The 12842-nt window shown below is 36.1% G+C and overlaps 1 protein-coding gene across 1 annotated transcript in view; it reads left to right on the top strand.

Annotated features, from left to right (window-relative positions):
* Nucleotides 1–12628, top strand: part of COL5A2 (collagen type V alpha 2 chain) — a 142918-nt gene extending 130290 nt beyond the window's left edge. The window contains exons 47-54 of the mRNA XM_045868367.3: nt 26–79; nt 2682–2789; nt 3188–3241; nt 4250–4357; nt 6366–6657; nt 7808–7995; nt 10026–10265; nt 10939–12628. Coding sequence (XP_045724323.1) covers nt 26–79; nt 2682–2789; nt 3188–3241; nt 4250–4357; nt 6366–6657; nt 7808–7995; nt 10026–10265; nt 10939–11085 — 1191 coding nt within the window. The 3' untranslated portion in view covers nt 11086–12628. The remainder of the gene's footprint in view (nt 1–25; nt 80–2681; nt 2790–3187; nt 3242–4249; nt 4358–6365; nt 6658–7807; nt 7996–10025; nt 10266–10938) is intronic.
* The last annotated feature ends 214 nt before the right edge of the window (nt 12629–12842 follow it).

The raw sequence follows: 12842 nt of genomic DNA, 5'->3' as shown, positions 1-12842 counted from the left end.
TAATTTTTGTGAAAATTTCTTCTAGGGTTCTCGGGGTCCTATAGGACCACCTGGTCGAACTGGAAAACGTGGCTTACTTGTAAGTTCTCTGTTTTTCTTTAAAAATAAAAATCTTCTCACATAAAATATATATACTCTCAAAGAAGCACAATTTAAGATTCATAAATGAAAATTAGCAAGTTCCTCAAACTGTGGACAAAAATATTAATTTAATATCCAGAAGTTTGTATTTTTTTATAATTTTAACATATGTCCTCTGAATTTCACTGTGAATTCTTTCAATAATCAATAAAGACCTTTAGAGTCATAGGTTTCTCTCAAAATAATAGGAATCTTAGTGCCCTTTTTAGAGATTTTCTAGAAATCACATAGGAAAATGGGTTTGAAATCTCTTTGTAAACTTGAAAAGTGCTAGTCAAATATTTTTTATTTTCAGCTAGACTACTCTGCTCATGTTCTGATCTTTTTGCTATTTGCAATTACTTCCAGGTTAATGATTATTATATAGATATTTTACTGTGAATGAATTATCTCTGGTGGCAGCCTAATAGGCCATGTTCCTTTCACACTCATTATATAAATTAATATCTATATTGATGAAGAAAAATTATAGCCTTAAATTCATGGCCTATTATTAAATCGTAATTCTCAGCTTTGATTTGAGCCTCACTGGAGAAGATTTCATAGTTCTATGGCATGTCAAATGAATGATTTTCTAACTAGTTACAAAAACAATGTGGTTTATTTTTCATGATTAAGTGAACTTTAGTTAGTAATTTAAATAGGTGCTTTCTGGTTTAGTTTATTTTCAATTATGAAGTTTTAGGACACCCCAAGACAAAAGAACCTCTCTAATGTGAAAACATTCAGGCTGATTTTAGTATTTAAATTTGCATTACTATATAAAATATGTAAAAGTAACTAAGATCTACTCTTATTTTTATGATAAAAAGATTCCCATACTGTTTGACAATTAGGATGTCCAAATTAAAAAAAAGATAGAGAGAGAACCAAACAAAATAACAAGAAACTAATAAGAAAATAATTAACCTGAGAGCCAGTCTATTTGATGATATTTTCCATTCTCCAAAGTCAGATTGATGGAGTTTGAATTATCTTTTAGGAAAACTAAATACAACAGAAGCTGTCCCTATAGTAGGTGACCCTATATAGGCCTCTTGTCTGTTTACTGTGAACCACTGGATTCCTGGAGTTGCTCCCATTTTCTAAGACTTTAAAAAATGAAACAAAACAAAACAAAACAAACAAACAAACAAAAAACAAAGAAAAAGGCAGCCCAAGACTGATCAGATTAATCTGGTAATTTCTACCTCTTCTCTAGGCATAGCTTCTATCCTACAAGAAGATGCTTAATTATTGCTTTTTTCTTTAGTTTCTCAGGATCAGGATTGATGAATTTGGGTACAGATATTGTAGATATAAGGATAACAGGCATTTCTTTGTGTTTTCTTTAGAGGAGAGTGGCTTAATGATGATATTCCTCTTCCATTTGCTTAAACAAGGTTTTGCCAATTTTTTATTCCCCCCCAAGTTTGAGATATAATTGGCATATAACATTATTACAGTGCATAGCACAATGATTTGATGTATGTATATATTGTGAAATGATTATCACAAGTTCACAGTAAGTTTAATTGGCACCCATCATCTCACATATTTGCAAATTTTATTTTCTTGTGATGAGAACTTTTAAGGTCTACTCTCTTAGCAACTTTCAAATATGGCCAACTTCCTTAATATACTCCCAGCTGGCATATCCAGTTAGCTTATCTACATGTGCAAATTTAATAAACATTCCTTTCTTAGAGGAAAAGTAAGTAAGAACTCATGTTTTAGTTTAAAAGAATCCATGTATGGTGGCAATATTTTTACATAATGATATCAGCATAATATGTGAAATACAATCCTTGGAAAATGTTTCAGATCAGTTAGATCAAACTTAAAAATACATCATTTTAGTATGAATGCAGGGTAGGCATTTAACAAACTGAATCTTTTGGAAAGCATTATTATATATCTTATGTTTTTAGTGATCACCTTCATTCCTTGAGGAAAATAGACAAAAACTTCTAGGTCTAATTCTATTTAGATAAGTAACTATGTTAGTTCATACAGTAGTCCCCCCCTTATCCGCCATTTCACTCTGCGGGGTTTCCATTACCCGCGGTTAACTGCAGTCAGGAAGCTAATGATCCTCCTTCTGACATATCATCAGAAGGTCAATAGTAGCCTAATGCTACATCACAATGCCTACGTCATTCACCTCACTTCATCTCCTCACGTAGGCATTTTATTATCTCACATCATCACAAGAAGAAAAACGGTGAATATAATACAATAAGATATTTTGAGAGAGAGAGCAAATTCACATAACTTTTATCATAGTATATTGTTGTAATTGTTCTTTTTGTTATTCATTACTGTTAGTCTAATTTGTGCCTAATTTATAAATTTAACTTTATCATAGGTATGTATGTATAGGAAAAATCATAGTGTATATAGTGTTCGGTCATCCACTGTGGGTCACGGAACATGTCCCCCGTGGATAAGGGGGGGCTGCTGTACAGTATTCAAAAGTGTAGTAAATACAACTATAAAAATTAACATTGCAGTAAATTATAATCTCACCGAGCAATACCATGTCATGACCCTATTTCTAGGGACCCCAAGGACCTCGAGGTGACAAAGGTGATCACGGAGACCGAGGTGACCGAGGTCAAAAGGGTCACAGGGGCTTCACTGGTCTTCAAGGTCTTCCTGGACCTCCTGTAAGTTATTCCTTTAAGTATTATTTGCCTTCCATGTGAAAATACACAGGTATCTTGACAGGAATATTTATTTGTCCATAAAATGGTTGGACTTTTTATATCTTATTTTCATTTGAAAGCATATCTTGAATATTTAATTACCCAGTTACTCATTGTAATTTGCCATATATCAGCTGTAATTTTGTAGGAAGAAATAAAGCAAAAGGACATATGTACCATTACTCTACAGTTTAGTATTAGTCAACTCATGTAGACATCGTAGAGACTGATGACTTCAAGAAATTAGTTTATCCTGCTAAAGTCAATGACAGCACATTTTTAATCATTTTTAAAAGCTGAGAATGGCAAAATGTAGGTGTAAATATTTTGGCGACATTTTTTACTTTTTTCCTACTTAGGGTCCAAATGGTGAACAAGGCAGTGCTGGAATTCCTGGACCATTTGGCCCAAGAGTAAGTAACAAAACCTACTAAGTTGCAGATGTAAATAACCACAATGCTTTTGGTGACACAGTGCTAGGGCTTGAGTATCATTTTTATGGCATTGAAGCTGGAGTCAGCCCAGGTTTTCTGAAGCTGACAGCAAATGTATGAGACAAACCATTCAGCAATTACCTTTAAGTAGAAATATTCTGAAACATTGCTTCATGGGCCCACATTAAAACCTTTTACCTACCCTGTATATACTGATCTGTTACTTCATTTTGTTAGTTTGTGTTCATTGAAATTTCACTGAACTCTTTAAGAAGATACAATAGGACTTACTATGAGGTAGAAACAGATTTTGAAGCTGGATATGTTGGTTTTTTTTCCTTTAAGTAATTGAGATACTTTTTCAGAAGTAGTTTGCATAAGGCTAATTCAGAAGCAAATCATAAAATGAAACCAATAATTGAAGCTTTTCAAAATTCTACATTGGTATCAGTGCTGCCTCCAATAGGCCATTAATGTCCTAAGACAATTGACACACATAATTACCTAGGACAATCGTGGGAAGAATTTCTGCTATGTCTAAATACAGTGTAAACAAATCATACATAACATTGAGAAGAGTAGTATTAATATAACTGGGATGTGATGAGATCCTGGGGAATAAGCACAGAAGTTTAACTTATATTAATCACTCATACCTCTGCCATTTTCTTAGTCCTAATTAATTAAATTTCTAATTAACTTTATAATACATGAGATTTGATGAAACAGCCTTCTTCCCATAAAAGTGGATGATCAGTCCAGTAAAGTTTTTGACTGATGGGGGTCTTTTACCATGTATGGATGATGGAGAATCCAAGTGTGATCAAACAGTGAACATTAAGGAGCCAGAACTCCATTGATTAGTCAGCAGGACAATGAATGAGAAACCATTGTGATTGCTCTGTAAGGAAAACAGTTCTTTGACTAGACAGTCATTGTAAAAAGTTCTCTTCATAGAATCTAAAATACAGTCCTTTTTTCTGGCAGGGTCCTCCAGGTCCAGTCGGTCCCTCGGGTAAAGAAGGAAACCCTGGACCACTTGGGCCTATCGGGCCCCCTGGTGTGCGGGGCAGTGTTGGAGAAGCAGGACCTGAGGTAATCACAGGGGTTTGCATGCAAGAAATGCTGTTGGTTCCCAAAGCTTGGACTCTACCCAAGGAACATCTGTGCGGCATGGTGGACAAGAGATCGAAAGGACTCTGGAAACAAACCTAGAAGTCATACAAGAACTTGTCCATATGAGTAACTATTTCAAGTATTTTAATACAGATTATTCAGAGCATATTAAATTAGAGTCCAAGCTACGGAAGCCTGGACTTCGTGTGACACCAATGAGAGAAAATAGCAGGTTATGATTGTATTTATAATTAAAGTTACAAAAATGTCACTTCGCTTTAAATGGCAATATACTAAACGTGACATTGATGAGTACAGTCATTCAGGAAAAGGCTGGAAAGGGAAAAGTACAAAATTAAAGTTTTTCTCTATGGAAAATGCCATTCAGAAAGGATTTAAATTAAAACTTCTTATAAAACATTCCAATAGTATCAACTTGGGAAACATCAGGAATTTGGGAAACACGCTCCCATTTCTGCCATGCACCCATGTGCGTGTATGTATGTGAGTTTACACATCCCTCTGTGCTATTTCTTCCTCTTTGGTCTTATTTACCTTTCCCTTTTTATTCTGTCTCTTCCCTTTACTGATATTAACACTAAACCAAATATTTATTATTTATTATATGGATGGAACAGCCTTATTTTTCCCATGGTCAAGAGGAATATTTCCTATCTATTTCTCTGGGAATGGAAAACAGCTGTAGAATTGGAATACCTCTGACTTATGTGGCTCTTGATTGACTTTATTCTGTGGTCCGGTGGTCCTTAATAGAAAAAAAAATCTCTTCCCCCCTATTAGCATAAAGGAATGCATAGAATCACGATATGACCTTAAAGGGAAAAAACCCAACGGCTTTACCAGTCTGTTGAGGGTGAGGCCAGGTTGGCAGTGTGAAGCGACTTGCTCAGAGGCACCTAACACGATGCGGCTAGTATAGAACTCCAGCCCTCTGACAGCCAGCACTGCGCTCCCCACATGAAAGGTGGACTACACACCCTTGCAGGCTGTCCCCCGATCCCCTCAAGTTGCTGAGCTCTTCCCTGGGAAGCGATTGATAGGGAGGATCCACTGCTAAGCACTTTCTGTGCTTATGTCCCTATTACTCCAATAGTTCTTGTATGGCAAGAAAAGTAAGAGAGCTGTTTATTTTTGTTAATAAAAAGGCTAAAGAGAACTTTATTCAATTTTGTTTAGTACAGAGAAATTTGATTTACACATTAATTAATGCACATAAAAAGACTTCCTATACTTTCCTCTGTATTTGGAAGTAGGGGAAAATTCTTTCAGGGTGTTTCTTGCGGGTATTTCCCTTGATATAGATGTGAGGTCTTAAAGAACTAGCACCCACAACTCCTCTGCATCTCCTCCTCCAGCTTCTCTCTGTAAGTCTTTTTGAAATATTTTAGTTTGCCTTGCCCCAGTTTGGAAATGAATGTACATACCTACACATTCTTAACATAAAATATATTGCATCTGCAAGGTAAACATCGGAGCAAATATTTTATGCTTTGATTTTTATTGGTCTCAGATGCTGGCTTGCAGATCTGTTGCCTGATAAAAGTTATGCATCATTTCTCATGCTTGAAAAGTTACAGGAGCAGGCCCAGAGCCATCTAGTTTTAAAAAGTCATGAGGTCAGGGGCGCCTGGATGGCTCAGTGGGTTAAGCTTCTGACTTTGGCTCAGGTCATGATCTCAGGGTCCTGGGATCAAGCCCCATTAGGGCTTACCGCTCGTGGGGAGTCTGCTTCTCCCTCTAGAGGCCCCTCTCCCCCACTCATACTCACCTGTGTTCACGCTCTATCTCTAATAAATAAATAAATCTTAAGAAAAAAAAATCATGAGATCACAGATCTGTCGGTACCATCAAACTGGGATATCGCACTAACTCCCCACATACAAGTCTCATCAATGCCTTTGTGTCCAGTTGAAAAGCAAAAACAAAAAATATATATTAACTGCATTTCTGATTTTTTAAAAATTAGGGTCCTCCTGGTGAGCCTGGTCCACCTGGTCCCCCCGGTCCTCCGGGCCACCTTACAGCTGCTCTTGGAGATATCATGGGTCACTACGATGACAGCATGCCGGATCCACTTCCAGAGTTTACCGAAGATCAGGCGGCTCCGGATGACAAAAACAAAACTGACCCAGGGGTTCATGCTACCCTGAAGTCACTCAGTAGTCAGATTGAAACCATGCGCAGTCCTGATGGCTCTAAAAAGCATCCAGCACGGACGTGTGATGACTTAAAGCTTTGCCATTCTGCAAAGCAGAGCGGTGGGTAGACACCTCCCCATTTGAGCAAGGTCCATTGTTTCTGATTGTGTTCTCAACTGCATCCCTAAATATTTTACTGAGTCTCTACTTAGGTGACAGACACAAGAAGTAAAATGGCAAGCCTGTCATAGAATTTATGCTTTAGTGGTGGGGACAGTCAAAATGACGTGAAAAATTATAGGATGAGATAAGTATTATAAAAGAGGGCATATTCTATTAATGATCCCATTTCATGTAGTTCCAGAGATAATTTATAGCATTCTAATTGTAGTTCAACTCATTTACTTACTTTATTCATAGATTATTAGATTCCAATTATATTTTGCTTTAAAATATCGGCTTTCTAAATTTAAAGAGAACACATCCATTTTGGCAAAGCCATGTAATTATTGTGGATTGTCTCTTTTTGGTATAGTTTTCTAATCTATAAGATGGGTATAATGATATTTCCTTCCCATGTCTGTTTTGAGCCTTCAGCACATGATGTGGCAAAGTGCCTTAGAACAGTGCCTGGTGGGACGCCTGGGTGGCTCAGTTGGTTAAGCGGCCGCCTTTGGCGCAGGTCATGATCCCAGAGTCCTGGGATCGAGCCCCGCATCAGGCTCCCTGCTCGGCGGGAAGCCTGCTTCTCCCTTTCCCACTCCCCCTGCTTGCGTTCCCTCTCTCGCTGTCCCTCTCTGTGTCAAATAAGTAAATAAAATCTTTAAAAAACAAACAAACAAAACAAAACAAACAGTGTCTGGCAGTAGAAAGTGCTCAGATGTGTAACAGTTACTTTTTCCTAGCTGCAGAGTATTTCCTGAACAGAGATACTCTCTCTTTTTTTTTTTTTAAAGATTTTATTTATTTATTTGAGACAGAGAGAATGAGAGAGAGAGAGCACATGAGAGGGGGGAGGGTCAGAGGGAGAAGCAGGCTCCCTGCTGAGCAGGGAGCCCGATGCGGGACTCGATCCAGGGACTCCAGGATCATGACCTGAGCTGAAGGCAGTCGCTTAACCAGTTGAGCCACCCAGGCGCCCAGAGATACTCTCTCTTAAAAGAGTCCTTCATCAGTGAGTTCGTATCTTCAAACCCTCTGTTAATTCTTTCAGAGACTCATAATCATGTTTGAAATTCTATTTAGCACGTACTTTTATTTTGGAAAATAGGTGAGTACTGGATTGATCCTAACCAGGGATCTGTTGAAGATGCAATCAAAGTTTACTGCAACATGGACACAGGAGAAACATGTATTTCAGCAAACCCACCCAGCGTACCACGTAAGACCTGGTGGGCCAGCAAGTCTTCTGACCATAAGCCTGTTTGGTATGGTCTTGATATGAATAGAGGATCTCAGGTAATTTAATATACTTTCTAAAAATTATATTCTTTGCTTTTCATTATTTATTGTGTTTTATTACTTATTTAGGACTATGCTATTATTTTTGACCAGGTTTATTATTACATAAATAAATTTTACTATGAATTATATTAACATAAATTTTGAATGATAATTTTCCCATTGATGGAATGTGGAAAGGTAATTGTTTTTACTATTAGTACTTTTAATGCATGTGACACTGACTGTGGAGTATACTTAAAAGGATCTTGCCACAGTTGAAAGGCATAGATTATATTTAGCATCAGGAGAACTTGGTGACTAGCACCTGGATCTCTTGCTGACTTTGTGACCTCAGGAAGTCACTTAACCTTTTGGAGCCTCAGTTTTGCCATTTTAAAGTGAAAGTGATGGGGCGCCTGGGTGGCTCAGGCGGTAGAGCCTCTGACTCTTGGTTTTGGCTCACATCATGATCTCAGGGTCCTGGATCGAGCCCTGTGTTGGGCTCCGTGTTCAGCGGGGGAGGGGGGGGTCTGCTTGAGGATCTCTCTCTCTCTCCTTCTCCCTCTGCCCCTCCGTCCACTCATGCATGCTCTCTCTCAAATAAATAAATTAAAAAAATTTTAAAAATAAAGTGAAAGTGATAATATTTATCTCACAGTCTCTGTGTGACTATAATAAGCTTAATATATTATTTAGTACCTGGTAAGCTACAAATAAATATTAGATAGTTACCATAATAGTATTTTTAATAATTAGATCACTATGTAAACTTTGTTGTATTATTTAAACTTAAGGCATTTGTATAATTACAGTCGATCCTTGAACACAGGGGTTAGGGAGAAAAATCAGTCAAATATCTATGCAGTCAGAAATCCTCGTACAACTTTTGACTGCCCTCAAAGTTTACTAATAGTCTACTGTTGACTACAGGCGTTATCCGTAACATAAACCGATGATTAATGCATATTTTGTATGGTGTATATATTACATACTATATTCTTACAATAAAGTAAGCTAGAGAAAAGAAAATGCATTAAGAAAATCCTGAGGAGGAGAAAATACATTTGTAGTACCGTATACTGTATATACTGAAAATTTCTGTGTATAAGTGGACCCAGGCAGTTCAAACCCATGTTCTTCAAGGGTCAACTGCATATGAATTCTTTTAATATTTTTAAGTCCATTCTCCTTTATGTTTCTTTCATGGTCCTGTATTTTGATTCTCAACCAGCCTTGCCACTTCCTATTGTAATATGAATATTTCATTCTGGATCTCCTTATGGCAGCCTAACTCTGCAATTTTCCTCTCACCTCTGCTTCTGATCTTTCCTCAGAACACATGTTCATAGCAAACATAATGAGACACTATGGATGTGTGTAGGATATACTAGACTCTACCCTTGTTTAATGAGTAGGAAATTTTAAAATTTAAATATACCCAGTTGAAATATAACTTAATTAATATAATATGTAAGAGGCTTAAGTAGGAGCCTTGAAAATAAAATTCGAAATAGAAGATAAGTAGAAAAGAACCTGTAGGAAAATATTTTTGATTATCTGTTTTTGTTAGCTAATGGAAAGTTTGTAATTCGTATTTCCTCTAAGTATGTAACAGTGGGTTTTAAAAGATTTTAAGCCAGTAATTGAGTCCCAGTTCTTATTATAATTAGCAATAAAAACAGGGAGTTATTTTTGATACACGATTAAGTCAATGCTTAAGTATAACTTCTAAAAAGCAATATCTAAGACTTTTTAAACAAATAGAGAAGCAGATTTCAAAAATACTTAAATTTCCTCTGATGAGTTATAATTATCATTGGTTTCATTACCTTTTGTTTGGGATAGTAAGGACAGAGGTTCTTACTTGTGAATATTCATAGAAGTTTCAAAATATTTTTATATATAGATAAAGTATGTTGTTATATGAAAGAATAAAAGTAATATTTCTCAAAACTGATGTCTGAAATCAAAACACACACACACACACAGAGGGCACTATGAAACCCTTCAGTGTTTCATATAACAAAGACTCTTTGTTTCTGTAGTTTGTTTATGGAGATCATCAGTCACCTAATGCAGCCATTACTCAAATGACCTTCTTGCGCCTTCTATCAAAAGAAGCCTCCCAGAACATTACTTACATCTGTAAAAACAGTGTAGGATACATGGATGATCAAGCCAAGAACCTCAAGAAAGCTGTGGTTCTCAAAGGGTCAAATGACTTGGAAATCAAAGCAGAGGGAAATGTTAGATTCAGATATATCGTTCTTCATGATACTTGCTCTGTAAGTACTTTTGACCTACATTGATCTGGTTGAAGAAGAAATTTATTTTTGATAAAAATACTGTCATGGCAGAAGTGGGGGCAATCTTACTCTCACTTTGTTTATACTTGTTCTTTAGGGTAAACATGAATGTGTGTTAGTCCATGAAGCACAGTAGAAGTTTTAATACAAAATAACTAACAAAGGACTGGGTCCTTGGGATTTAACCCAGCTCCTCTGTAAACTCTTCGGTGGTTCTTCTGCAAGTGACTTTATTTAATCTCAGTTCCAGGCCTAAAATTCCTTGATTCTAAAACATATATTCATTCTGAGATACCCCTTACCTTTTTCACTGATTTGTATGTCTCCTCACTTGCATATATAGATATAAAAGGGAAAATATTTATTGATGAATTATAGTTTCATTTTTGAAAAGCAAAAAGGCTTTCATAATTTATATTAGTGACCATTTTGGAAGCCGTAAAAGAACAAAAGGCATTTCCTCAATTTAAACATGAAGGGAATGCCTGCCAGCCATGCCAGGACCTAACTTGATGTTAGCAGTGCTCTTAATTTTAAGTAGTGCTCTAAAAATCATTGCTTTCACATTATAAAATTTGGCTTGGAAATTTATATCTAACATCTTTGGAATAACTTGTCTATACCATTAACCCGTTGCATCATTTAATTCCAGAAACGAAATGGAAATGTGGGCAAGACCATCTTTGAATATAGAACGCAGAACGTGGCACGCTTACCCATCATAGATCTTGCCCCTGTGGATATTGGCAGCACAGACCAAGAATTTGGCATCGAAATTGGGCCAGTTTGTTTTGTGTAAAGCAAGCCAAGATACATTGACAATGAGCACCACCCCCGCCATCAATGACCACCCCATTCACAAGAATTTTGACTGTTTGAAGCTGATCCTGAGACTCTTGAAATAATGGCTGATCCTGCATCAGCATTGTATATATGGTCTTAAGTGCCTGGCCTCCTTTCCTTCAGAATATTTATTTTACTTACAATCCTCAAGTTTTAATTGATTTAAAATATTTTTCAATACAGCAGTTTAGGTTTAAGATGACCAATGACAATGACCACCTTTTAAAAAAGTAAACTGATTGAATAAATGAATCTCTGTTTTCTTCAATTTATTTCAATGTAATGACAAAGTTGCTTAGTATTTATGAGAAAATTCTTCTTCCTGGCAGGTAGCTTAAAGAGTGGGGTATGAAAACCATAATACATGTTTATTTCACTTGGCTGTAGTTTGAGAAATAGAAAGTAGTGCCCTTCTGTGACCTCTCATTCCCAGATTATCAATTAAAAATGAAATCAAAATGTTTATCCTTGTGAGTGAAACCCACATGCATGTCTTGATATTGTTTAACTACCATAAAAACTCTTTAAAGAGAACTTTGGAAAAAAAATCAGTTTCTCAGTGTCTCAAATGGAATTTTTAAGTAATATATATTCAGTGGAATTTCTGGAAAACAAAGTGATCTTAAATTTTTGTAAAGTGTGGTAAGTTCAGACTTTTTTGTCATTCAAATTTAAAGGTATCTTTCCCTCTTGACTCCATCAATGTAGATAGAAGTTACATGAGTATACCATTGAATACATTTGCACTTTCTTGTTTAAGAAGACATTGAATGCAAAATAATTTACATGTACAACTTTATAAACATATGTCCAGGACCCAAAGTCGAGAGTCTTCCACATGTACAATCTCATCATCCTGAAGCCTATAATGAAGAAAAAGATTTAGAAACTCAAGTTGTGGAGCTGACTCTAATCAAATGTGATGATTGGAATTAGAACATTTGGCCTTTGAACTCTCGTAGGAAAAGTGACCCAACATTTCTTAGCATGAGCTACCTCATCTCTAGAAGCTGGGATGGACTTACTATTCTTGTTTATATTTTAGATACTAAAAGGTGCTATGCTTCTGTTATTATTCCAAGACTGGAGATAGGCAGGGCTAAAATGTATTATTATTTTTCCTCTAATGATGGTGCTAAAATTCCTTCTATAAAATTCTTTAAAAATAAAGATGGTTTCATCAATACCATTTGTGAAAAAATAATTGTTAGACTTCCCATTTCTGAAAGAAGGAGCATTGTTCCAGTGCCTTTTCATTGTTCATCTGTCATACTGTATCTGGAATGTTTTGTGATACTTGCATGTTTCTTAGACCAGAACATGTAGGTCCCCTTGTGTCTCAAGGTTTTTTTCCCCCTTAATTGCATTTGTTGGCTCCATTTTTATTTTTTCTTTAAAAATAAACAGCTGGGACCATCCCAAAGGCCAAGCCATGCACACAACTTTAGTCATGTATCTCTGCAAAACATCAAATTAAATGCACGCTTTTGTCATGTCAATGGTTTTTGTTTTGTGAAATTCCTTTGAACATATTAGATCCATTTTACTTCCAATGGTGAAAATTAAAGTGTTGTAGTATTATTTTTGGTCATTTGTTTAAAGGATAAAACAACAAGTACATTCCATTGTGTATATAATGGCTCAGAAACGAAAATCAATTTTCAACATCACCCACAAAGGCAACATGACACTAATTATCACTGTCTATGCCTT

Source organism: Mirounga angustirostris, unplaced genomic scaffold, assembly GCF_029215605.1.
Source record: "Mirounga angustirostris isolate CCGP_5_RB_7025 unplaced genomic scaffold, mMirAng1.0.hap1 SCAF_3, whole genome shotgun sequence".
NCBI lineage: Eukaryota > Metazoa > Chordata > Mammalia > Carnivora > Phocidae > Mirounga > Mirounga angustirostris.
Note: the sequence above shows the minus strand (reverse complement) of the source record. Positions and strands in the feature narration are given on the sequence as shown.